The 27,666-nt window shown below is 42.9% G+C and overlaps 1 protein-coding gene across 2 annotated transcripts in view; it reads right to left on the bottom strand.

Annotated features, from left to right (window-relative positions):
• txndc11 (thioredoxin domain containing 11) overlaps positions 1 to 27,221 on the bottom strand; it is a 28,898-nt gene extending 1,677 nt beyond the window's left edge. Inside the window, exons 1-13 of one of the 2 annotated variants that reach the window (XM_056280019.1) lie at positions 26,999 to 27,221; positions 21,210 to 21,306; positions 16,266 to 16,385; positions 13,048 to 13,145; positions 10,942 to 11,071; positions 10,432 to 10,525; positions 9,735 to 9,847; positions 9,328 to 9,531; positions 8,448 to 9,183; positions 7,827 to 8,011; positions 7,592 to 7,704; positions 7,331 to 7,411; positions 3,312 to 4,895 (exon numbers count right to left, since the gene is read on the bottom strand). In XM_056280019.1, coding sequence (XP_056135994.1) covers positions 4,367 to 4,895; positions 7,331 to 7,411; positions 7,592 to 7,704; positions 7,827 to 8,011; positions 8,448 to 9,183; positions 9,328 to 9,531; positions 9,735 to 9,847; positions 10,432 to 10,525; positions 10,942 to 11,071; positions 13,048 to 13,145; positions 16,266 to 16,385; positions 21,210 to 21,306; positions 26,999 to 27,123 — 2,625 coding nt within the window. In that variant the 5' untranslated portion in view covers positions 27,124 to 27,221 and the 3' untranslated portion in view covers positions 3,312 to 4,366. Of the gene's footprint in view, positions 1 to 3,311; positions 4,896 to 7,330; positions 7,412 to 7,591; positions 7,705 to 7,826; positions 8,012 to 8,447; positions 9,184 to 9,327; positions 9,532 to 9,734; positions 9,848 to 10,431; positions 10,526 to 10,941; positions 11,072 to 13,047; positions 13,146 to 16,265; positions 16,386 to 21,209; positions 21,307 to 26,998 lie in introns of those variants that run through there. The other variant, XM_056280020.1, reaches the window with a different exon arrangement.
• Between the last annotated feature and the right edge of the window lie 445 nt (positions 27,222 to 27,666).

Here is a 27,666-nt window from a genome sequence, read left to right as displayed (position 1 = left end):
TTCAATTCAATTTATTGTCATTAAAACAATGTGCAGGCACATGTGTAAAAACAAAACGAGGGCTGCAGCTTCACCAAACAGTGCAAGACAGACATAGACAAACATAGCAAACAGTATGAGATATATACAGATAAAGACTAAAAGCTAAAGATAGATAAAAAAAATAAATAAAGAGCACGAGTATAAACATATTTACAGACATTCAGTGGGTAGCCAGATTCTGGTGGGTAACAGCTTGGGGAAAGAAGCTGTTTTTGAGCCTGGTAGTGCGGGCTCTGAGGCTTCTGTAGCACTTCCCAAGGCGCAGGGGGAGAACAGTCCATGGTTGGAGTGGGTGGGATCTCTGCTGATGCTGAGACCCATTCGAAGGCAGCGTTTGTGATAAATGTCTTTCATGGCTGGGAGCTGGGTACCAGTGATATGCTGGGCCACCTTGACGACCCGCTGCAGAGTTTTCTGGTCTACTGATGTGCAGTTGCCATACCACACTGAGATGCAGCTGGTCAGGATGCTCTCTATGGTGCAGTGGTAGAAGTTGGTGAGAATTTTGGGGGATAGACAGGCATTCCTCAGCCTCCGCAGGAAATGTAGGCATTGTTGGGCCTTTTCACAAGGGCTTGGGTGTTTAGTGTCCAGGAGAGGTCCTTGCTGATGTGGACTCCAAGGAATTTAAAGCTGGAGACATGCTTCAACTCCACCCCATTGATGTGTATGGGGGAATGGCTGCAGCTTCTAGACCTCCTGAGGTCCACAATCAGCTCCTTCATCTTCTGCACATTGAGGACAAGATTGTTAGTGGTGCACCATGATGTGAGGTGCTGAATCTCGTCCCTGTAGGCCGTCTCGTCATTGTTGGTGATACAGCCTATGACTGTGGTGTCATCTGCAAATTTAACAATTACATTTGAAGGGTGAGTTGGCAGGCAGTCGTTGGTAAAGAGGGAGGAAAAAGAGGGGGCTCAGAACACAGCCTTGAGGGGCACCTGTGCTGAGGGGTCAGGGTGGAGGAGGTGTAGTCACCTAACCTAACAGACTGAGGTCTGTTGGTCAGGAAGTCCAGAGTCCAGTTACAGAGGGAGGGGTTGAGGCCAAGGGAGAGGAGTTTGGTGGTTAGTTTGGTGGTTAGTTTGGTGGGGATGATAGTGTTGAAAGCAGAGCTGTAATATATGAACAGCATCTGGATGTATGTGTTGTTAAGTTCAAGGTGGGTCAGAGCAAAGTGCAGGGCAGTGGCAATGGCATCCTCTGTAGATCTTTAGGGATGGTAGGCGAACTGATGTGGGCCAGTTGTAGGGGAGATAATGTTTTTGATGTGAGCCAGAATCAGTCTCTCAAAGCACTTCATAGCAATGGGGAAGAGTGCTATGGGTCGGTAGCAGAGGTGTAAAAACCAGGTCCAGAAAGTAAAAGTCCAAACTATGTATTTGCTCTACTCATGCACTACACCAGCGGATTCGAGTCAACACCACTCCTCAACTAGGTAGGGAAAACTAGTTTATGAAATCAGCTGGTTTAGTCACATGGTTGGAGCAAATATACAGTTTGGACATTTACTTTCTGGACCTGGTTTTTACACCTCTCGTTGGTAGTGTTTCAGTCATGTGGGTGTTGATTTCTTGAGGACAGGAATGATTGAGGTGGTCTTGAAGCATGCCGGGACTATGGATTGGGATAGTGAGAGGTTAAATATAGTTGCGAAGACCTCAGCCAGCTGGTCGGAGCATTCCCGGAGGACCCAACCCGGTATGCCGACTGGTCCGGCAGCCTTCCGTTAACCCATCCAATCCTTTTATGTACGTCTGTGGAGGGGAGTGAAGGAAATATGCCAATGGACACCCAGCTAACCTCTTCCAAAATGTGTATCCAAAAGATTTGTGCTCGAAGGTCTGGTTTGTGCTCAGACTTTTCAGACTTGCAGTAGGCCACTCCAGTTTGAGCAAATCTCATCAGGAATGTCCCCTGAAATTCAAGTTTGCTCGTCTTACACACTCTTGCTCAATATCTTCACATCTGTGAGGAGGAATCCACAAAGTTTGAAACAACTTTATTGAATGGCATGGACCTGTACGGTTTGATTGTGTTGTATACGGCTTCATTCAACTGCTAATTCGTGTCAGACTCCTCCACTTCTCGGCAGACAAAATATCCTCTGTTCTGTCTTTTGGTGGTCTCTTATTAGTCCAAGGTGGCTGACTTCGGGAAAAGAATGTGGAAACTTTTAATCAAATTTAATCTTCGACAAAGGAAAGGGGACTGTGTGTGTACACTGGTTGCATATTGTACTGGAGCAATATAGTTAAACAAAGATGGAGAGGCGCGAACAGGACTGGGTTTTAAGCAGTTTTGAATAAGCTTTGCAGTTGAAGACAAACTCCCAGCCGGACTGAAACGTACAGCACATGATTCAGTTGTGCTGAATTAGATTACGTTTATCTCTCTTGGCTGATGCGCACGCGTGCATGCACACACACATGCGCGCACACACAGGCAATATGAGAGGCAGGGTCATGAGAATCCAAGTAATTCTACATCCTTGCCTGATCATGTCATGGGCCAAACAGCCAGTTTTCTTTTTCAAAACTATTATTAGGAGCACATACTGAAACTCTTCAGCCCCAAAGATGGTTTGAACACCTGAAAGGCAGAGTGCCGACATCACAGCATGGGTATATCATGTCATCATCCCCTAGGTAGTCCTTCTGTCAGTTCTTCTTTCCGTTTGGTAGTTTTACAAGGAAAAATGGCAAGATCTAAACAGCTTTCACTCAACACGTATCAGTCTCTAGTTGCATTCTTAGACAAATAAAGAAACTAGAGATTTCTTTAAATGGGGCTTTCTACTGCAGTCAGAGAAAAGATTAATGGGGTTTTATGTCCAGTGAAATTGAAAACTGTCAAAAAGTGGGACTATTGGAATGGTTTTCAATCTACTTGGAGTTATGGGTCACAAAACTAAAAAGGTGGCATGCAAAGACAAACAATGATTATTATACTGCTCATTGAAACGAGAGAAGAGCTCTCTTTGTGAGCTCTTGTAAGAGCCTACAAAAAAGAAACGGGTGCCATTGTCTGTAAATGCAGAGGAATATCAAGACAAACATCAGGTGACTAAAATAACCAAGGCAAGGATTTGAGTAATATGGATCAATAGCTTGGGTAATCTATTCATTTCATTTTTACCTTGTTACCTTAGTTTTTGAAAGTAACGTTATCTATCAAATAGGCGGTGATAATGCAATAATGTCATACAGTAGACTATTGACCACTTAAAAACACATTCAAGAAAAACAAGAAGCTCAAGTTTGGTTTTTTTTTAATCAGTAAAAACTGGTGCAATATTTCACATGTAAACAACTGGAGCATTGTATTTTTAAGACCTGAATAGTTACATAGCAATAGACATAATTTTTGTCATTCCAGGATTCCTGCCAAAATATATTAAGTCCACAAAAGATGATTTTCGCTGGATAATTATTATCCCCTTCAAATGTCTCGTGAATTAGTTCCAAGTGTTAATTGGGCCACCCCACCCCCCAAAAAAAGCCCTCAGAGAGCAGGCTCTCATCTTCAATTTTAAATACAGCTCAGCTCCATTAAAGGCCAACTCCTATTGCATCTCAATTTTTTTTTTTTTTAAATCGCTTGCATTTGCACACAGACGTTGCCCCACTTTAATCCAAAAACATGGCATTATAGGGTAAAACTCACCAACCCCAAGCCTGTAGGACAGTGGAAGAGGGCATACTTTCAAAATGGTAAAGGACTCGTGTACAAGGTCTCTGTAAGAGGTCAGGTGACACTGGTCACTTCTCTATCCTTCATTGGATGTTTAAGTTATGCAAGCTCCAAATCAGAAAAGAGCCCTTTGATAAGACAGTTGGCACTAAAGCTCTATCCAACAGTGTCTAGAGTTCAGAGCTTGGTTACTCACTACACAGCACCCATTGGAGATTGGTTTTGTGTCAAACCCTAAAGCCAAACTCTGTTCTTTGAAGCACCCTGCTAATTCCTGTGACTACTTTTCTCTCATTCTCTGCTCACACCCCACTAAAAAAATTCCCTTGCTGCAGATGTTGCCCTGTATTGTTTAGGTGGCGTTTCTAATTTTACCCCCAAAAATGTCTAACTTCCATCCTCACCAATTCTTTGTGGTCATGTTCCATTGGGTTTCCATCTCATCCTCATTTAGCACTTCTGCTCAGCAATTCTGATGACTCCTTTTCAGCTCCTACCAAATTCTGATTTCGCCCATTCATCTATGCCAGGTGTTCTCCCATCGTCCACTCATTTCTTGGCCACCATGCCTCTGGTTTTCTTTCCTCGCTCCTCTGCTCAGCTGCTGTCAAGATCCCCTGGAGACCATTTGTCATGAGGCTAGATGGTTTCGCTTCTGCTCCCCCCCTTTTTTCCCCACATCCCCCCTCAACTTCACTTCTGTCCTGTCCTTCAGTGCCCTTAGTAAAACCCTGAGCAGTGTGTTTTCATTCAGGAGGGTCTCAGAAGCGTCTGCCAGCTCCTGGAGCCGTCTCACTGCCTTTTCGAGCTGACGGCTCTTCTCCCGATGCTGTTCCTCCAAGCTTTGCCTCTCCTGCTGTAGCTCAGCATTCTGGGCCTCTAAGGTGCGCGTGTTGAACGTCAGCCGACGGTTGTCGCGCCAAAGCTGCGTTAACTGTTGGGAGAGACGCTCGCAAGCAAGATGCAGTGTGTGAACCTCGCCTTGGAGTGCCAGGAACTCCGCACGTAGGAGAGCGCCAGGCCCCAGCCCATCGCCCTCACCTGATGCTTTTGTAGATCTGTCTGTGTGACGGCCTGAGCCCAAGTGTTTAAGGACAAACCGTAAGAGGTTGGGTAATGTGATGGGCATGTCATCTGGGAATTTCACACTTTGTTGTTTCCTTGAAGATGTAAAAATAGGTGGTGCATTAGATAAGAAATCAGGTATTTCAGGACATTATGTGCATTTTCCAGTAAAGTTTTTTAAATGCACATTTTGGAAATTTACTCGTCAACTCTCAAGTTACGGTGGCTCCAGGAAGTATTCACTCACCATTGATTATTTCTTGTTTTGCTGTGTTGCAAAATGAAATGAAAATAAATTTAAATGGGAATTGTTTTCCAACTCCTATAGGTGCCATTTTCAAAGCAGGATTCAAGAAACTTTACTGCCACACAACCCGGTTGGTGGTATTTGTTTACAGTAGAGCATGGTAGCTCCATGCTAACATACCCAACTTCCCAACATAAATACAATAAATAAATAAATGCTGAGGATACACATAACAACAATTGCATAGTTATTCAGGGGTTTCAGGGGTAATTTCAAAATGAAATAAAATATTTCTATGTGTTCAAAGTTATATCAAAACTTAAAACCTGAAAATGATTTAACTAATAAGTGTCTTGACGCATGCTCAATAGTCTAGGTAACGAAATCCCAGAAAGTTGAATCAGTTCATCTGGACACAACGTTTCTCGCACTAAACCTTGTGTCCGGATGAATTGATTCAACATTCGGGGATAACTAAAAAACATTCATCCCTGTCAGATTAACAGCTTCCATTGAGCCAAGTGTATTCAATTTTCTCGAGATCGCACACAATACGTTAACAAGGTCCACTCATGTTGATTTTAAATCCACCTGTATTCAGCCACATGGTTACACAGTATACATACCCCTGACTGTGTGAGGTTCACAAGTGAAAAAGCAGATCAGATCATGCTTGCTGTTATGAAGATCAAGGACCTGCCTGTGGCACTTCATGACGACTTGTAAAAAGGTAAAAACCAAAAAACTTTAACTCTTCCTAGGAGCACTTTCATTTTAAAATGGAAAAAGAAATATTGTACAACCCAGATACTACCAAGCTCAAACAGTCTGACCAAACTGAGCAACCGGACAGAAAGGGCAATTAACAGAGAACAGACCAAGAGACCAGCTACAGTGCTCATAGACTTGCTATGGTTTGGTAGAATCTGTCCAGAGAAAACACTTCGCAACACAAACCAAACCAAACACAGCCCAACATCCTGGTTATACCATTCCTTCCTTATACCATTCCTTCCATAAAGCATAATAGTGGCAGCCTCATGCCAAGGAGATGCTTTTCAGCTGGAGAGACTGGAAAGCTACCACTCCCGAAGACTGTCTTTACGTTATATGAAAGTGGATCATTTTAGAAATGGTGAACCTGATGAAGATCATGTCGATCTAAATGCTCTTGTAAATGTGTGTTAAAATCAAAAATCATTCTAGGGGAGCTACTCAGTGTCATTGACCTTTGTTCAGCTCACTGGACAGTTTATTGTCAAGGGCAAAGTGGATAAAGCCAAAGACCGGCAAATACTTGAGGAGACAGTGTTTCAGTCAACAAGAGCAGAGCATTTACGGCGAAGATTCGCATTCAAACAGGACAATGACTCAAAGCACACAGCAAAAACTACTTAAGAACGGCTCAACAAGGAAGCTTAATATTCTGGAAGGGCTCAACGAAAACCAGACTTGCAACTCATTGAAAACCTATGGTATGACTTAAAAATTGCTGTCCACTGAAAATCTCCATCTAATTTGGCAGACTGGGAACAAATTTGCATGGGGGAAAAACCCAAAATCGAACTGTGCAAAACTCAGAGACATACTCAATAAGACTCACAGCTGATTTTTTTTTGGGGGGGGGGGCTTCTCAACATGGGAATTGCGAATTTTTCATTTTTAAAAACAAATATTCTTTAACAAAAATTTTTTTTTCATAAATGTGTTGAATTTATTGTGCTAGTGAATTATTTTTTCAAATACACAAATTTGGCAGAGTAAAGAGAAAAATATGAAAAGGTTCGAGGGGGGGGTAAATACTGTCTGAAGCCAGTGTTTATGGTAATGCATACAGAGGCTTGGGGCTGAGCGCAGCAAGGGTGAACATTTCCACTGAACTTGGGTGGAATAACTACGTCAGTTTCAATGGAAGTGTTCTGGTGAAGTTATCTAGGCTAATGTTGGAATTATGTCTAGTTTTAATTCTTTTCATCAGGTGGAAGGTATTTTAAACAAAAAAGGTACTGTAAACAAAATGCAATTGTTAATACACACGTTAAAATAATACTTTGTGGTACCTGTAGTTAGTCACAAAAATGATCATATGATGGAATGGTCCAGGACACCCTTTTACACAGCTAAGGAGGAGTCTAGTTTATGGACATTATTCATTGGTTCAAACTTTTTATCTATTTTATTTTTCAGCTGTTTTTTTTCTTCTTTTTAATGGAGACCAGGAGTTAGCTGCTTGTACAATGTGTACTGTTTGAATATATGTGTGAGACATACTATTCTTCTTACCTGTGTCTAGGAAAGAGGAGAATAGAGGGAACATGGTCCACCATAAACTCCCATGGAAGGTCATTACGTGCAACATTAATCCTAAATACAGGGGAGTGAGAGTTATGACATAAAATTGAATTATAAATAGGTAGTGGCAGGGAACTAACCCTTGATTATACAGTGTTACTGGAAAGGCAATAAAAATTGATAAAACTATAACTGAAAAACCACATATACTATTTACATGAGAGCAAGAGAGAGATTCACAAACACACCTACCTAGCAATAGTGACAGTGCCATTGCCTTGGAATAGTTTTGCCAGTTGGATGACAATGTGGTTGAGGACTGAGCAGAAGCCACACCATTGGGTGTAGTAGAACAGCAGCACATCCTAGAGGAACACACAGTAATAGAAACACTAACACAGACAAAAACTAAGAATCAGGAATTCTGGGCAGCCAACCATGTACAGTCCAGCTCAGATAGGCTCAACAGTGTGCAGTCTGCTGTCACCTTGTCAGGGTCCATGACAAAGGGCAGGAGGGAGGAGGTGGTGAGCTCTGTGATGATGTGGGGGCAAGGAGGTGACTGCTCCTCTACAGGATGCCTGGCCTTCTCCTCACCTTCCTCCCCTTTCCACTCCACCAGGTGTCTTTGCAAGAGGCTGTAGGGTGCACTGAAGTTCCTTATGAAGGCCTCTAAGAGAGATGTAGCCACACATGCAATCATACACACCCGCCCACACACACATCCATACAGGAACAAACACATGCATGCATACAGAATTAAAAAAGAAAATTACCACCAGGATCAGTGGCTGTGTTGATACCGTGGCAAAATATATGCACAATCTTTTATTTATTTAATGTGGTGGGCTGATAATAGGCTGCAAGTGTAACATAAAATACGGGAAACTTTGAAAATTATCTCTAAAAAATATTTTTCTTTTTTGAAATTTTCTGTATATAAGTGGTTATTGGTAATTAAAAACTTTTTTGTAACATTCAACGCACATTTAATTCAATATGCAGTGGTTTATCATTTTTGACACTGTAAACAGAGCTAAGTGATATCATAGGCCCAAACAGAGTGAGACTAGACTAATATCAGCAAAATCCTGTTCTCTACTCTTACCTAGAGACTCTTTTAAGGGAGTTGTTGGGGTGCGTTGAAGGATATAATGAACCTCGTCCTTAAGGTTCACAATGGTTGCGAACAGAGAATCAGCGCTACCATCACCGTTCAACCCCAGGTCCATCTGATGAAAAGCGGTCTTGTTGCTTGGAGCCCCAAGCCTCACAGCCAGAGGCCAGTTCAAGGCAACATCGAGCACATAGAACCTCAGTGTTTTATTGGTACGACATCGCAGTCCAGTGATCCCGCCTACTCCCTGGTAGGAAACGGAGGACAGAGAGATGGCGGAAGAGGGAGGTGCCACGGGTATTCTCTCCGAGTTTACACTGGCTTGTGAGGAATAGGCATGGAGTTGGGGTTTGATTTGTCTGCAGCAGGCACTGTACAGACCAAACGGGCTGTAGCTACTTAAAAAGTTGCTACATGCAGCTGAAGGAGTCACTGTTGGAGCTGTTATGGACACAGGAGTGGGTGGTCCATACTGGCAGCAGTGTCTGAGGTAAGAGTGCAACACAGCCCCTCCCTGAGCCACAGCAAGGAAAGAGCAAGGCATTGCAGAGTTGGTTGAATCTCGTTTAGAAAAATTTAAGCACAACTCACAAAAATTAGTGCCGGTGACTGTACTAGAGCCAGGAACAACCACTGACTGACAGCACACAGAGTCAAACACAGAGGTGCCATCACTAATCCAGCTGGGGTTGTCACACGAATGATAACGCACAGCAACGTCTGCAATCTAGACAAGAGGGAAAACAGTTGAGAAGAAAACAAAGGAGAGGTGTCAGAGAAATAATGATGGGCAGTCAGAAACATTTAGAAAGTTTTTCAGAAAATCTTAAATCTCAAACAGAGTTTTAATAATTGTTTGGTCATGACCCACCTGGGTGAGTATGGGGTTTGGCTTGGACCCAAGGGGAGTGTGAGGCAGAAACAACAAGAGTGCAGGGCCTTTGGTCAGTTCCTGTTCCAGGAGGCGGGACTTTGTCCCAGGAGGCTGCAGCCACTGAAGGACTGTCTCACGGTGCTCAAACACCCAGCCACAGATGTTCACTGAGGTGAAGTTCCGCTCTTTGCGAGGGAAAATCTGAAGGACGCGGATACAAAGAATAATTCTATGCAAAATGCTACTGCTTGTCCATAGAGTCCGATTATTTCTACTATTTTGACTCAATTATTATATGTTTATACACACACACAACTTTATAAAAAAAAATTTATGGTGTGAATCTTCTTCTCTACTCAAATGCTCAGTGTAGCAGTCATCAGTTGTCTGATGATGCCACTTACCAAGGACGAGTTGAACCGTCGGTGGAGATAAACAGTTTCATCGTCTTTGATCGAGATCGCCTCTGCCACTTGACTACTGGTCACCACTCCAAAACGTATTACACCACGGAAATCTATACCAGGAGAAAATCGGTCATTTTGAATGAGGACTGAAGCTCTTTTTGTCAAATTTCAAGACTTAATTTATATGGACAACATATGTTAATGTTTTTGAAGATTTTGAATGACCATCTGGGAGACCTCTTGTCAGCCTACTGTTGCCCATGCTAATCCTGTATCTGCACACTGACAAACTTTACAACAAACGGTGAGCGAAATTATGCTTTCAGCTGATGTTGGTGAATTAATATCACTTTAATTTTAGATGATGAGTGATACAATCCTTGTTTTGAAATGTGTTTAGTTGTATCTTGACACTATAATACACCCCCCATCATAAGATGTGTGCAGACATGGGCAACCATAGTTAAAGCAATCCTAGGTATTTAAGTTTTTAATTTCCCATACATTATCAGAAAGAGCCGCCTTTTGCCTATCTTTATTTTACTATTATTGTATGCAAAGTGTAAAAGTGAAGAGTCTGATTCAATAGGTTTCCATTTCTGGCCTCGAGAAAATAAAAACTAAAATATATCAAAGATTGGGGAGCCTTTTGAGGATCACTGCACAGTACATGTGCTCTATCAGCACAGCTTACCCCTCTTGAGGGCTTGCAGGGCAGAGGAAAGATAGGTAATGTATCCTGGTGGTTGAGGAGAGGAGTTGAACTGAAAGAAACCAACCACTCCTGGCTAGGAATACAGAGGAGAAAGCACAAGGACGTAAACGGAAAAGAAAGACCACAACGCTTTGAATCAGAATTAATTGTATAGAATACTAACTTCAAAACAATACAAAGGAGATCCTGCAGAAAAATGTGCAGCTATTATCTATTCATCAAACAATGTGAAACTTCTTGATCTCTTTGAGAGCTTTAATAAAAATGACAAAATATTTTAGTATGTACTACATAGGAGACTTCAAGTAAGACATCACATAACTCAAAACTTATCAAAGCTGTAATCAACACTTCACAAAGTTGTGCCCAAATGGTTCATTTTATATTGGCACACATTTGGTAATCGATGCCCCATTTTCCTTTTGCCTCCTGTTGTACGAAGCCACATGTTTGCTACCCTTTCTTTGGATTGCCGACTCCAGAACCCACCTCATGGTAGGAGAGAAAATCCTGGAGAGTGGCTCTTGATGGCAGATAAGTGAGTGGTGTGATGACTCTGAGCACAAAACTCTCAACATAGGCAGCAATGAACGGACCCTTGTACTCTATAGGCCCAAACCTAGATGATAGAACCACAGATGTGCAGTGCATAGTATAATTTAACTTTAGCCACAAGAACCCTCACCTATAGCAAGCTTGTAGCAGTGGTGGTAATCCTGTGCATTTCCATTTTGCATTGTGTCTATTTACCACGACACACTAACAAGTGCATGGTGTCAAATCTTACAGATGACAAGTGCTAGCTGTTATGACATTTTGATTTTTTTTTTGTTTAATAAACTTAATGAACATCAAATGAAATAATGGCCTTGTTGAATCACAATGAGGTGGATGCTTTCCCCTGCAATATACTGTCCGACAATGGAAATGATGTGCAGCTAAAAGATACAGTAAGTACTGCAATCATGAGCAATACAGCAATCTGAATTAAAAATGGAAACTAAGCAGGAGGGAGAAGCACAGCATGGATCTGCAATATATGTAGGATGAAAAGGTGGACACTGGTGTATTATGGGTGCATCAAATACACTCACCGGCCACTTTATTAGGCACACCTGTCCAACTGCTCGTTAACGCAAATTTCTAATCAGCCAATCACACGGCAGCAACTCAATGCATTTAGGCATGTAGACATGGTCAAGACGATCTGCTGCAGTTCAAACCGAGCATCAGAATGGGGAAGAAAGGTGATTTAAGTGACTTTGAACGTGGCATGGTTGTTGGTGCCAGACGGGCTGGTCTGAGTATTTCAGAAACTGCTGATCTACTGGGATTTTCACGCACAACCATCTCTAGGGTTTACAGAGAATGGTCCGAAAAAGAGAAAATATCCAGTGAGCGGCAGTTCTGTGGGCGAAAATGCCTTGTTGATGCCAGAGGTCAGAGGAGAATGGCCAGACTGGTTCGAGCTGATAGAAAGGCAACAGTAACTCAAATAACCACTCATTACAACCGAGGTATGCAGAAGAGCATCTCTGAACGCACAACACGTCGAACCTTGAGGCAGATGGGCTACAGCAGCAGAAGACCACACCGGGTGCCACTCCTGTCAGCTAAGAACAGGAAACTGAGGCTACAATTCGCACAGGCTCACCAAAATTGGACAATAGAAGATTGGAAAAACGTTGCCTGGTCTGATGAGTCTCGATTTCTGCTGCGACATTCGGATGGTAGGGTCAGAATTTGGCGTCAACAACATGAAAGCATGGATCCATCCTGCCTTGTATCAACGGTTCAGGCTGGTGGTGGTGGTATAATGGTGTGGGGGATATTTTCTTGGCACACTTTGGGCCCCTTAGTACCAATTGAGCATCGTGTCAACGCCACAGCCTACCTGAGTATTGTTGCTGACCATGTCCATCCCTTTATGACCACAGTGTTCCCATCTTCTGATGGCTACTTCCAGCAGGATAACGCGCCATGTCATAAAGCTCGAATCATCTCAGACTGGTTTCTTGAACATGACAATGAGTTCACTGTACTCAAATGGCCTCCACAGTCACCAGATCTCAATCCAATAGAGCACCTTTGGGATATGGTGGACCGGGAGATTCGCATCATGGATGTGCAGCCGACAAATCTGCAGCAAATGCGTGATGCTATCATGTCAATATGGACCAAACTCTCTGAGGAATGTTTCCAGTACCTTGTTGAATCTATGCCATGAAGGATTAAGGCAGTTCTGAAGGCAAAAGGGGGTCCAACCCGGTATTAGCAAGGTGTACCTAATAAAGTGGCCAGTGAGTGTATATACAACTGGAGATATTTCTTACTCATTTTCAAAAGATGGCAGTAAAAAATATCAAATATTTAAGATGTTTTTTTTCTTCAATATCCATGTGTAGAATGTGTTTTAACATTTGTTATTTTTACTACTATCTTTGTTGTCTTTGTCCCTCTGTTTGTAAAAACTCTTATTAACAATTTTCCCACATACAATTTCTCACAGTCAACTATGATAATAACATGTGATTCTGATGAGAAAGGTGTACGATCCACTGTAAAAAAAAAAAAAGGAATTTCTCCCTGCCTTACCTTCTATAGAAGAGATGGATAACTGGGTAGTGATAGAAATGATTCTGCTTCCGGCATTTTCCCTGACTCCACCAGCAATTTACAGCCACAAACTGGACCTGTGAGTGAGCATTCACCAGAAAAACAGAGTAGTAAAAATCTATTTAAACAAAAGACTGGCGCTTTGCATGATATATTTTGAGATGGGGACAGTTTATATTTGACTCCTCAGAACAGTTTAGGACAACCTATCGATCTGTTATGGAAAATGAAAAATAAAGAACCATCCAAAGTTTTTTTTTCCCCCGAGTACATATCATTTTAAAATTGCACATTGTAATGCTGTTAATTTTCTACTGGTTCATCATTAATTGTAATTCTTTGTTGCTAACTTTCTCATCTTCTTACATATACTGGTACGCTCTGTCATGTCCATCTACCTCAGGTATGTATGTAAGTAACCTGTTAAAATTTATCTCAGCATCTCTGATATATTCTCTGCACCATTGCACCTTCCATTCCATCCATTATCTGAACCGCTTATCCTGCTCTCAGGGTCGCTGGAGCCTATCCCAGCAGTCATTGGGCGGCAGGCAGGGAGACACCCTAGACAGGCTGCCAGGCCATCACACAGGGCTGACATACACACACACACACACACACACACACACACACACACACACACACACACACACACACACACACACACACACACACACACACACACACACACACAAACATTCATACCTAGGGGCAATTTAGTATGGCCGGTTTACCTGACCTACATGTCTTTGGACTGTGGGAGGAAACCGGAGCACCCGGAGGAAACCCACGCAGACATGGAGAGAACATGCAAACTCCACACAGAGGATGGCCCAGGACGACCCCCAAGGTTGGACTACCCTGGGGCTCGAACCCAGAACCTTCTTGCTGTGAGGCGACCGCACTACCCACTGTGCCACCGTGCCGCACCTTATCATCACTTATTTCGCCTGCATAAGTCAATTCTTGTGTATATATCGAAAGATTGTTGTGTTATAGTGTAGTTATTCTATGTTAAGTACACTGAGAGAGCCACGAAACCGGAGTCAAATTCCATGTTTGTGCAAACCTACGTGGCCAATAAACATGAGTCTGATTCTGATTACACATCATCACAGTTTGATTTTGCATGATCCAATCATATATATATATATATATATATATATATATATATATATATCAACTTATTGATATTCCACTCCTCATTAGTTGAGCACTCACAACACCACTGAGGGTTTCTGAAAAAAACGATGTATATATATATACAGTGCATCCGGAAAGTATTCACACCCCTTCACTTTCCCCACATTTTGTTATGTTACAGCCTTATTCCAAAATGGATTAAATTCCTTTTTTTTCTCATCAATCAACATACAATACCCCATAATGACAAAGCAAAAAAAGTTTTGTAGAAATTTTTGCAAATTTATTAAAAATAAAAAACTGAAATATTGCATGTACGTAAGTATTCACACCTTTACTCAGTACTTGGTTGAGGCACCCTTGGCAGCGATTACAGCCTCAAGTCTTCTTGGGTATGAAGCTACAAGCTTGGCACACCTATATTTGGGGTATTTCTCCCATTCTTCTCTGCAGATCCTCTCGAGCTCTGTAAGGTTAGATGGGGAGTGTCGCTGCACAGCTATTTTCAGGTCTTTCCAGAGATGTTCAATGGGGTTCAAGTCTGGGCTCTGGCTGGGCCACTCAAGGACATTCACAGACTTGTCCTGAAGCCACTCCTTCATTGTCTTGGCTGTGTGCTTAGGGTCGTTGTCGTGTTGAAAGGTAAACCTTCGCCCCAGTCTGAGGTCCTGAGCGCTCTGGAGCAGGTTTTCATCAAGAATCTCTCTGTACTTTGCTCCATTCATCTTTCTCTCGATCCTGACTAGTCCCCCAGTTCCTGCCGCTGAAAAACATCCCCACAGCATGATGCTGCCACCACCATGCTTCACTGTAGGGAATGTATTAGCAAGGTGATGAGAGGTGCCTGGTTTCCTCCAGACGTGACGTTTGGCATTCAGGCCAAAGAGTTCAATCTTGGTTTCATCAGACCAGATAATCTTGTTTCTCATGGTCTGAGAGTCCTTTAGGTGCTTTCTGGCAAACTCCAAACGGGCTGTCATGTGCTTTTTACTGAGCAGAGGCTTCCATCTGGCCACTCCACCATAAAGGTCTGATTGGTGGAGTGCTACAGAGATGGTTGTCCTTCTGGAAGGTTCTCCCATCTCCACAGAGGAACGCTGGAGCTCTGTCAGAGTGACCATCAGGTTCTTGGTCACCTCCCTGACCAAGGCCCTTCTCCCCCGATTGCTCAGTTTGGCTGGGCGGCCAGCTATAGAAAGAGTCCTGGTGGATCCAAACTTCTTCCATTTACGAATGATGGAGACCACTGTGCTCTTCGGGACCTTCAAAGCTGCAGAAATTTTTTTGTACCCTTCCCCAGATCTGTGTCTCAATACAATCCTGTCTCGGAGGTCCACAGACAATTCCTTTGACTTCATGGCTTGGTTTCTGCTCTGACATGCACTGTCAACAGTGGGGCCTTATATAGACAGGTGTGTGCCTTTCCAAATCATGTCCAATCAATTGAATTTACTATGGGTGGACTCCAATCAAGATGTAGAAACATCTCAAGGATGATCAGTGGAAACAGGGTGAACCTGAGCTCAATTTTCAGTGTCATAGCAAACGGTGTGAATACTTATGTACATGCAATATTTCAGTGTTTTATTTTTAATAAATTTGCAAAAATTTCTACAAAACCTTTTTCACTTTGTCATTATGGGGTATTGTGTTTAGATTGATGAGAAAAAAAAGGAATTTAATCCATTTTTGATTAAGGCTGTAACATAACAAAATGTGGAAAAAGTGAAGGGGCGTGAATATTTTCCGGATGCACTGTATATAAAGAGTACAGGACCCACCTTTGTGGTTGACCTTTAAGCCTCCTCATGTTACAACTGAACCAAGTTATATTGTTGCCATGACCCTGATCCTGACCCAAGCCAATACACAAGTCAGTAGCCCCAGCTAACCCAAACATACAGTGAAGGCAAACCCGAGATCTAAGAGATCCAACTCTGTAGTTTTGCAAAATGGGTATTAAGAGCATTACTGTGTAAGGGATAACAGTCAACACACATCAATCAATTCTTACTACTCTGAAGTACTCTTTTGTTTTCTTTGGCATTATATACCTGTTTGGCCAATTTTTTGGCCACTTGCTGCACTTCTTGCCGGGCAGCCATTGAATGAGCACACCAGGGTGCATAGAAGAAAACAAGTGATACTTCAGCCACAGCCCTCAGACGTTCCACCTGGAGAACGATTTTAAAGTTACTGACAAGTTACTGTCTTGATGCATGCTCAATAATCCAGGTAAGAAAATCAAAGAAGGTTGAATCAGTTCATCTGGATACGTTTATTGATGGATACGTTTCATTGAAACGTATCTGTCAATAAACGTTGTATCCAGATGAACTGATTCAACCTTATTTGATGACAAGATAAGAGTTGATGTTGGAGAGTAAATGATATTCCCTGGCTACTATTTACACATCATATGTTCATATACATGATTAAATGGACCTACTTCCTTCCATTCAGTATCCGAACCACTTATCCTGCTCTCAGGGTCATGGGGATGCTGGAGCCTATCCCAGCAGTCATTGGGCGGCAGGCGGAGAGTCACCCTGGACAGGCCGCCAGGCCATCACACAGGGCCAACACACACACACACACACACACACACACACACACACACACACACACACACACACACACATATTCATACCTAGGGACAATTTAGTATGGCCGATTCACCTGACCTACTAGTCTAGTCAGTTAAGGCAAAATGGCTGCAAAAAGTCATTCACATTTGAGCCTATGTTTTTCTGTTAATTTAGAGTCCAATAAAGAAAAAAATGCAAGGAGCCCAAAATTTTAGGTGGGGGAAGTCTCTGAAATGGCCACGCCCACTTTTTAGGCCTGGAAATCAGTATCTCGGCTCCTGAATGTCGCAGAGAGCTGATCATGGGCTCAAAAGAAGCAGAAGCACCACATTTATGTAAGCATTATGAACAAACATATACCTCAAAACCTTTACTTTTTCAGATATTTTAAGAAAACTAATTTTTACTGGTCACGTTTCACGTATCAGCTCCTGAAGGTTGTAAAAAGCTATATTTGACATGAATCTCATTCGCTGCCTATGTTATAAAGCATGAAGCACAATACACACACGAATCATGAGTTTAGAAAATATCTTAGTTGTCTTCAGCTCCATGTCATGAGAATAGCAGTATCATACACAAGATATCTTAACCCAGGCCAGGTTGCAGTGGGTGGATCCGATCAGCCCCTTTATGCCATCAAGAAGATGATACAGTGGGCCATGGGGGAAGAGTTTTCTCATTCATACTTCGCGTTCATGGGTGGGCTGCACCTTGAGAAGGTTTCTCTTGTCTGTGTTGGGCAGTTGATAAAAGGAACTGGCCTTGATACCATCTTAACCTCAGCTAATCTGAATATCACAGGTCTGACAACTGCTGTCTGCGATGTGAATTCCATAAAGAAGGCTAGATACTGTATTCAACTCCTGGCTGTGGTGCTGGCCAAGAAGAGAGATGAAGCATTTCAGGCAAAACGTCTAGAGGACAACAGTTTGACTTGGAGTAACTGGGTGGCCAATGAAAACAGCCCCATGTTTCACTACTGGAACAATGTTGTTGACACAATCAAGAAGGTTCTTATCTTCATAAGATCCTTTCGAGAGGCAAACTTCATCATGATGATCAGTGCACTTGAGCAGCTCATTCCTCTTTTCTTTGCACTTGATCATACACACTATGCCAGATGGGCATCAGTGTTTCTTCAGGATCTCAAAGAGCTCAAATGGAGACACCCATACTTGTTCAAGGAATTTCTTTCAGGCTCTTTCACAGTAAACACCAGAGACAACCCATTCTCAAAGATTGCATGTGATCAAAAGCAGGAACATAACATAAAGGTCATCAAGTCTGACACTGGATATGTCGATATCATCAATCGGGAAGATCAAGAGTTCTTCAGGAAACTCGAACTTGCGCTACCCGAAATCCAGCGCTACCTAGATGAGGTCGAAGGTCAAGATCCATCACACGGGCACAAAGAAATGCTGGATTCCTTCAAGGAAACATTTTCAAGCCACACACTCAAGGTGTACCAGGGTATCCTTACCAACCCGTTCGATGAAGCTCAGTTCATGAGGTTGAACTCATCCATTCCCTTCCCAGATGTCATAAGTAAAGACTCCAGTTTTGTCTTTACAGTCGGCAAAACTCAGCATGACCAGTTTGTGCAGGAGCGAATTGTATTAAGTAAGAAGGATGTCAATGCAACCATCTCACGAAATGCCCTGAAACTCCCAAGTTCATGTGCAAAAGTCCAACTCGCTAGCCCTGCAATCAAGCCACCCAAAGGAACCTTTGCAAAGCTGAAGGAGGCCTGCAGATCAAGAGAAGAAGAGACAAGGAAGTTATTTGGTGGTGAATTCACAGGTGAAACTAATTGATATAAAGTCAGTTATTCAAATATTTTAGATGTTACTTAAGTCTTACCAGATTTTTAATACAGTGATATTCATTGATTCAATTTCACATTCAAGTTAATTGATTTGACAGTAAGCCCAAGAGTTACACTTAGCTTAACTATTCATTTCAATTTCAGGTTTACCCGACGCCTTGTCAACAAAGGATGGAGATATTTATCATAGCCAAAAGTCTCAAATTCTTAAGGACATCGGTGTACAAGTTCAATCTACATCCTCAGAAGGACTTGTGATAGATTTGTCTGTGCAAGTACGAATCATGGCAAAGTCTCTCACCAAAGGCATGACATTCCAAGACTTTGTAATCAAAGTGTTGAACAGCATTGCCAGGATCGGTCATGAGAAGAAAGCCAATCGTATTGACATTGTGGCTGACCTCTACCAGAATATGAGTATCAAGACTGCGACTAGGAAGAACCGGGGATCAGCAGGTAGTTCACAGATGGCTTTCAGTGAGAATGACACCATGCCAGAATCTAAGCAATTCTTTGAAGCTTTTCTGTCTAATGTAGACAACAAAGTAGCCCTGAATCTAATGTTCGCCAGGATTGCTAAGGCACAAGCGTGGAACTGGGACAAGGAGTTCAGCATCACCTACGGCAGAAAGGTGCTTGCAAACTTCGGCGAAAGCTTCGAGATCCAGCTTTATGACAGCAGAGATATGCTTGAGGAGGCTGACAACCGCATCGTTTGCCATGTGATGCACATGCTAAACAAGGGGATCAAGTCAGTTACAGTTAGAACAGTCGACTCCGATGTGGTAGTCATCCTACTAGGGTTCACTACACAGTTCCTATCAGTATGTAATGACTTGCAACTTATAGTTGACTTTGCAGTTCCTGGCAAACGCCAATTCTACTCAATCACAGAAGCACACAAGAAGCTTGGTGGAGATGTGGCCGATGCCATGCCTGTGTTCCATTCTTTTAGTGGCTGTGATTCTGTGAGCGCCTTCTTTGGCCACTCAAAGACTGCTCAATACAAAGCCTGGATAAACCACAGTAAGTCCACAGAACTCACTGCTGCTTTGAGAGGACTAAGTTGCTGCCCTAGTATCGAGACAGTTAAGGAAAGCATGGAAGTTATTGAGCCCTGGGTAATGAGCTGGTACAACAAGACTGGACTGTACAACTGTGTCAGTATAGATGAGCTCAGATTCCAGCTGTTCAAGCACTCAGTTAATGATGAGCTGAGAGACCTACCCCCAAGTCAGGATGCGCTTCTACAGCATCTGTTGAGAGCTACATTCCAGGCAGGATGGCTGTGGGGAAACAGCCTGCTACAACTCCCTTGTCCCCCTGTCATTGAATGGGGTTGGACTACCGAAGGAGAGGAACTCTTCGTCAAGTGGAGCACAGTTTCCACAAGAGATACATTGTCTCAAGTAACAGGGGTGTGTAGTTGCAGATCTAATAAGTGTACCTCATGTTCTTGTGCTGGCAGAGGGATGAAATGTCTCATTTATTGCAAGTGCCTCAGCAAGTGTTTGAATCCAGTCTGATGGGATGTGTGAGGTTAAAATAAAGATTTTTTTGGACCTCACATGGTTTGCTTTGTTTCTTTGGTGGTTACTGGGTTCCTCCTCTTATAACAAAGAGTCAACTTGAATACTAGCACTCCATGAGTAGATGTAACACTTTTACTCAAACAAACTGTATAGCCTTCTTGCACAGATTTGGCTAAAGTTGATTGCATGCTGCTGATCAATTCAATGGAAAAAAGAACATGTTCATGAATAGCTCAAAACGTGAAGGTTTTAGGGCATACAGTATATTTGTTCAGAGCACTAATATAAATAGTTATTTCCACATCTTTTGAGCCCAATATCAACTCGGGGCAACCTCAGAGAGCTGAGCCTGAGATATAGTCCCAGGGCTAAAAAGTGGGCGTGGCCATGTATGTGACCAGTGAAAATTAGTTTTTTGTAAATACCTGAAAAAGTAAAGGTTTTGGGGTATATGTTTGTTCATAATGCTTATATAAATGTGGTGCTTCTGCTTCTTTTGAGCCCATGATCAGTTCTCTGCGACATTCAGGAGCCGAGATACTGATTTCCAGGCCTAAAAAGTGGGCGTGGCCATTTCAGAGACTTCCCCCACCTAAAATTTTGGGCTCCTTGCATTTTTTTCTTTATTGGACCCTAAATTAACAGAAAAACATTGGCTCAAATGTGAATGACTTTTTGCAGCCTTGACCCCATATTTGCCCTTAACTGACCAGACTATACATGTCTTTGGACTGTGGGAGGAAACCGGAGCACCCGGAGGGAACCCACAAAGACAAGGGGAGAACATGCAAACTCCACACAGAGGACGGGATGACTGGGACGACCCCCAAGGTTGGAGTACCCCGGGGCTCGAACTCAGGACCTTCTTGCTGTGAGGCGACCGTGCTAACCACTGCGCCACCATGCCACCAAGGACCTACTTATGTAGGTATAATTCTTCCCAAGACCTGAATTATTTAACCCGATGATTTAAGATTTGTTGAAATTATGATTTAAGAGACCATCTTTAAGCCATTACTCAGCACAAAATGTGTCTTTATATTTTACCTGATCCAGCTGGCCCAGGTATAGGTCCACCACTGGTACCTCGGCAGAAAAGAATCGCACAGGTGGGCGGGCTGAGGCAACCACATTCTTAGCACGGCTAGAAAAAAAAAATCAGTATATGTTGGGTCAAATATAAGGATGACACACACTTTAAGCTTTCTGCTGTTGGATTTAATACAGGCCTGGAAGAGATTGGTGAATTAATCTGAAAATGACAGAGAGGAGGAACTGAGATAATTTGTCTACGGTTTCCCTGAAATTTGAATTATCCTGGCTTCCAGGGAGGAACACAGTTGCATCAGGAGGCAGATTCTGCATGTAGTGTTAACCCACTGCCTTTTTCAATGTCTTGCATTTATAGAGGCCTTTCCCTTATAGACCATAATGAGAGCTTTACGTTGAAGGAGTTATACATACCAAACGTAAACACTATAACCGGCTCACAGAAAGTTGAATCAGTTCATCTGGACACATTTATTGGGAGAAACGTTTCATCACTCGTCTAAATGACCTCTTCAGTCTCAACTGACAGCAGGTATCCCCACCCTTATAAACAATGCAGTGGCATAACGACCGAAAACAACGCTCAGTTTCATATGCAATCTGTTGTGACCATTACCTAGAGTTTCAATGGCCATGTGTATTATTCACAGAGGATTTGGGAGTGTTTGCAATAACAGCATTGTAAGATGGTGACAGATATATTCTTAGACACCCCCCCCCCCGGATGGTTGTTCCCTCTTCACATAGTAGACCTCTTTGACTCCCAGTTCAAATCAGCATTCCTCCCTTTCAAGGATGTGCACAACCTCATTCTTGAAAGGGTGGCCACTGGCCTGTAGATGGGTGTAGACCAGTGATACTCAAAGTGTGGTCCGCGGTCCGCGAGCGCCCCCAAGTGGTCCGCGGGAGGATTGCAAAAAAATCGTGTTTCTCAAATCACCTTCATCTGCGTTCCAATGCAAAGTTACGAGTACAGCTGTTTTCTAAATGTTTTCTAAATTAAAAGTGAATCAAAATGTAGCCTAAATAAGCCTAAGAATTTTGTTCAATTTGTCTAATGCAAACCTGCGTTTTGAGTCATGCCTCTTCAGTTAGCCTGTGTTACCTAGGTTACCTAGTTAGCTTCCATTCCAATAACAGGATTTTCATATCAAAGACCTCCTGACTATTGTGAAAATTAAGTAGAATCTAACAAAGAGTGAAGTGAACCGTTCAAAATACAAACATCATGGATCGGTGGCTGAAGAGAAAATCCGGAGAAACGACGAACAATGTAAGCAACAAGGTGCAAAGACTTCCTTCTCACATTGAGCGCGTCAGTGTTAGCATCGAGTCCCATAGTGCTAACAGTTTGCAGCAGCAGGAGCTAGCTAGCACAACACTCTGAAAAAGCGACTGCAAAAGTGAAACGTAAATACAGTAGCGATTACATTCAATTTGGATTTTTCTGGACTGGAGATGCTGAGGATCCAAAACCTCATTGTGTTGTGTGCTATGACATATTAGCTAATGAAGCAATGAAACCTGCCAAACTCAAGCGTCACTTCGAGTCAAAACACAAGGAATACACCTCGAAACCTTGGCAATTTTTTGAGAGAAAACGTGAAGAGCTTGAGCGACACACGAGAAAGGAAGCCACACAGTTTTTTATGCCAGGGGAAAACGCGAAAGCTACCGAAGCCTCATACAAGGTCTCCCTGCTCATTGCGAAAGCTGGCAAACCTCACTCAATCGGCGAGACCTTGGTTAAGGCAGTTGCAAAGGTTATGGCCAACATAATGCTAGGGGAGAAAGCGAGTGAGGAACTTTACAAAGTACCTCTGTCCAATGATACAGTCAAGCGGCGAATAACATCCATGCTGCAAATGTCCAAGATCAGCTGGTGACGCGTCTGCGTCAGAGTCTTTCTTTCTCTCTCCAACTGGACGAGTCCACGGACATCGGTAACGAGGCTATTCTCCTCTGCTTTGTACGGTACATACATGCGGGTGCTGTTCACGATGATTTTCTTTTCTGTCAATCCCTACCAACCAACACCACAGGAGAGGCGATATTTGAGTCCCTAAATAACTCCATTTTGCAGAATAACATTGATTGGAAGAGGTGTGCTGGCGTGTGCACTGACGGTGCCACGGCGATGACAGCCAAACACAAGGGCCTGGTTACACGTGTACGCGCTGTCGCTCCCTCTGCCGCGTCGATGCACTGCTGTATCCACAGAGAGCAATTGGCAGTAAAAAAAATGCCGCCCTGTCTTAAACAGGTTTTGGACGAGGCCGTAAAAATCGTCAACTTAATTAAAAGCAAGGCACTGAACTCACGTCTTTTTTAAAGTTCTGTGTGAAGAAATGGGGAGTGAGCACACAAGACTTCTTTTCCACACAGAGTTCGCTGGCTATCGCGTGGTAAAGTTCTCACCCGCCTCTTTGAACTACGCGATGAAGTCAAGCTGTTTTTGCATCAAACTGATGAACTTTATGGCAGAATGCATGACTTTCAATGGCTCGCAAAACTAGCCTTTCTTGCTGATGTGTTCAGCATGCTTAATAACCTGAATTTAGCACAGCAAGGAAAAGCGGTCACGGTTTTTACAGTGCAGGACAAAGTTAAAACCACTCGCATCAAAATGGATCTGTGGTGCGCGCGTCTTGATCGCCAGGAGTTTGACTGTTTCCCAACTCTAGCCGATTTTGTCCCCGAAGCTAAAGAGGTTCTGGATAGCGACACACTTGCAGCCTTCAAGGAACATTTGCAAGGCATTCACACGCAATTGGGAAGATACTTTCCAGAATTGGATGTGGACCTTGAATGGATCAGAAATCCATTTGGAGACCAACCTCACATTGAGCGCGTCAGTTCCAAACTATCAGCACGGAAGGTGGATAGTCTTGTGGACATTGCATCAGTTGGAACACTGAGAATGGCGTTCAGAGAAAAATGCTTGACAGACTTCTGGGTTCTCGTCCAACCTGAACACCCTGAGCTGGCTGAGTCTGCTTTGCAAGTGTTAATGTCGTTTTCAACCACTTACAACTGTGAAGTTGGGTTCTCCACACTGGTTGGTTTGAAAGCCAAGCAGAGGAACAAGATCGATGTAGCCCCCTGTATGAGACAGAAACTCTCTAGTGTGGAGCCAAACATTGAGTCAGTGATGCAACAGCAAAAGCAACAGCATTCCTCCCATTAGTTGTTGACTGCTGCTACCTGTAAATCTGTTGTGCTTATTTGAAATGTGTAATTTCATAGCTTCACAAGAGCCAGTACAAAGATTTGATTCCTATTAAAACGAATTTTTGTTAAATTAACATTAATAGTTCACTCTTTTAATGATGAATTCACATTGAGTTCACCCTGACAGTGGTATTTCAAATAAATTCCCATGTTTTATTCATCACATCACAACCAAAGGCAATAGCTCTGAACAAAATTAATATGAAACAGTAATTACACATACATCTCACAAAAATCAAGGTCGAGGTATATGGTAGAAGCCTAGCCTAATTTTGCTAGTAGCCTATTTATTACATATTTTGTATTGTAATATTCTGCAGACATAATTTGTAATATAAAACATAATATGCTATTGTAAGCTTAATATAGACTGTTTTAAAAGGGTTTTTTTTGGGCGGGGGAGGGTGTTGGCCGGCTGGTTAGGTGGTCCACGGAAAAAATTTTTATGATCAAGTGGTCCTTGGTGTGAAAAAGTTTGAGAACCCCTGGTGTAGACTGTGGAGTCCTGGCCTGATGTATTAGCTCTCCTGTGTTGTGCCATGCTCTTGGCCAGCGTCTGTTTAGTTTCCCCGATGTACAAGTCACAGCAATTCTCCTGGCACTTCTGGCACAGCATGTTTTGGGGTTTGAAAGCAACTGAGACGTGGTGTTTGGAAAATACACATCTCAACTTTTCCGACACTCCTGCCACGTACGGAATCACCACTGGTTTACGCTTAGGGAGCTGTTGTCCTTCTCTCTTTGATTGGCTAGTGCACTGTTTGGGCATCTTCCTGGCTTTGACAAACACATGATGATAATCACACTTAACCAAGGCTTGTTTAATGTGGGGCTTCTCCCCTTCCCCGGCCGCTTTGTCGATGGGGACGTTGTCTGCTTGGTGGTACAGTGCCCTGATGACTCCTAGTTTGTGCTCCAGTGGATGATGAGAGTCTAACCTTAAGTATTGATCAGCATGTGTTGGTTTACGGTAAACATCAACAATCAAATGTCCCCCATCACCAAATGTTGGGGTTAATAGCAGCCTGTGCCCCTGACCAAGGCAATGGAAAGAAGAACTGAGTTGGTCCCCGGGCACTGCAGCTGCCCACTGCTCCTATACAATAGGATGGGTTAAATGCAGAGAACAAATTTCATACCTGTACAATGACAAAAATAAAGTGGGTTTCCAATTTTACAGTCTAAGAAAGCTAACCTGTAATTTTCACATCCTCCCTGGTGAGCTTGATGTGGTTGTTCACAGAGTTAATCTGGTCAGTGAAATGTCGTATGTCCTGAGATTTAATTTTAACCCAGGTGTTGTCCACAAACCTGAACCAAGGGCTAGGTGGTGTCCCTGGACAGGACATCAGAGCCCTCTTTTCTACTTCCTCCATATACAAGTTGGCCACTATAGGTGAAACCTCGAGAACCCATAGCACACCCATGCTTCTGCCTATAGTACTGCTCCCTGTATGTGAACTACATGGACTGAAGACACAACTTCAGGAGCTGACACACTTGGTCAGTGTTAAGAGTGGTCCTATTGCTAAGGGTGGGGTCATTTTGTAATTTCATACAGATTACCTCCACTGCTTCATCAACAGGAACGCACGTGAAGACAGACAACATCATAAGAGACTATTGTTTCATCCCCTCCATAGTGATGTTCCTCAATTTATCCACAAACTCCATAGTGTCCTGAATGTGATGTTCATTACTGCCTACCAACGGGTTAAGAATAGACGCAAGAAACTTAGAGATGTTATAGGTCACCAAGTTAATCATACAAACAACAGGCCATAATGGCACATCCTGGTTATGTATCTTAGGTGACCCAGACTAGGTGTAGCTTCCCCAGGGTATAATCTGTGGTACAAAATTCTGTCAATAGCATAGTCCTATCACATTTTTCTTGTAACCTCTGACTGCATCTCGTTTCAGGAGCTCATCAGTATTCATGTCGCTAAGTAACGTCATAACTTTCTCGTCTGGTTTAATACAACAGTGCATCTGCCTAGTAGATCCATGCCGTGAAGGCAATTTGCATATGATACCGATCGTTGTTGTTGGGTCATTATGCCATTGTATTGTTTATAAGGGTGGGAATACCTGCAGTCAGTTGAGACTGAAGAGGTCCCTTAGATGAGTGATGAAATGTTTCTCTCAATAAACGTTGAGTCCAGATGAACTGATTCAACTTTCTGTGAAATCCTAACCTGGATGATTGAGCATGCATAAAGACACCAACCAACTGCCATTAGCATTTATCAACAGCTGCTCTTGCATGGCTCAGAGTAATGATCCACTGTCACTAAGTACACGTCAGTTTGTTATCGTTGAGCAGCTAAACGTGACGGTGTCGATGACGGTTCGTTGCACATTACGAGGCAACGTCAATGATCATTTTTAAAAGCGGTTAATGAATGACCTACTTCTTACCATGCAGCATCAATCTAACTAGTTACATATCTCAGCAAGGTAATGGATCATTCAGCATTGTAAGCCTACCTAGACAAAAGCAAGTTGGGATTGCAATACACGTTGCATTCGGAGGTTTATCTTGTGCACATTACCTGCAAGTAAACTTGACGGCGAGTATGAGAAGTACACTTAAGAGTAAAACCCCACAGACAACATCGGGTCTCCGGGCCATCAGAAACAGCACCTGCCGGAGAGACCGCCGTATCCGGCGCAGCATTACAGATTTTCGGCTCTCCTTCCCATTTATACGCCCCGAGTGGTGCAGAAGATGTCCATTTACCTAACTGGGGGGGGAGACGATAACCTTGTCAACATAATAAAGCTATCGCAGTTTGGGTATTGGCCCTATTTCCGAACAGGGTGGTCAAACACGACCGGACCAACCTTTCTTCCCCACGTAGACTTATTACTTCCGCAATAGTGACGCAAGGGAGCGTCACCTTGTTGTCGGTAGTTATAAAAACGCAGCGGTTGTAACCGTTGTGACGACAAACTGGGAAAATAAACAACTGCTAAGGCATAGTCCTTAATCAAAATAAATGAAGAAGCATATTTTCGTTTATGTTTTACTCAAAATCAATGTATTTGTGGTTACACGTTTTGAGCCAAATGACTCCTGCGAGATTGTCTCTATTTTGCTGTGACGACAGAAAACGTTGTTGTGAGTGATTTGTAAACGCCTACTCGAAAACCACATTCCCTTTAAGAATAGGCGCCAATGACATTTCTGCTTAAAGCACTTTACATATGTTGAAAAATG

This window comes from Lampris incognitus, chromosome 5 (genome assembly GCF_029633865.1).
Source record: "Lampris incognitus isolate fLamInc1 chromosome 5, fLamInc1.hap2, whole genome shotgun sequence".
NCBI classification, from domain to species: domain Eukaryota; kingdom Metazoa; phylum Chordata; class Actinopteri; order Lampriformes; family Lampridae; genus Lampris; species Lampris incognitus.
This window is presented reverse-complemented; position numbering and strand designations above follow the sequence as displayed.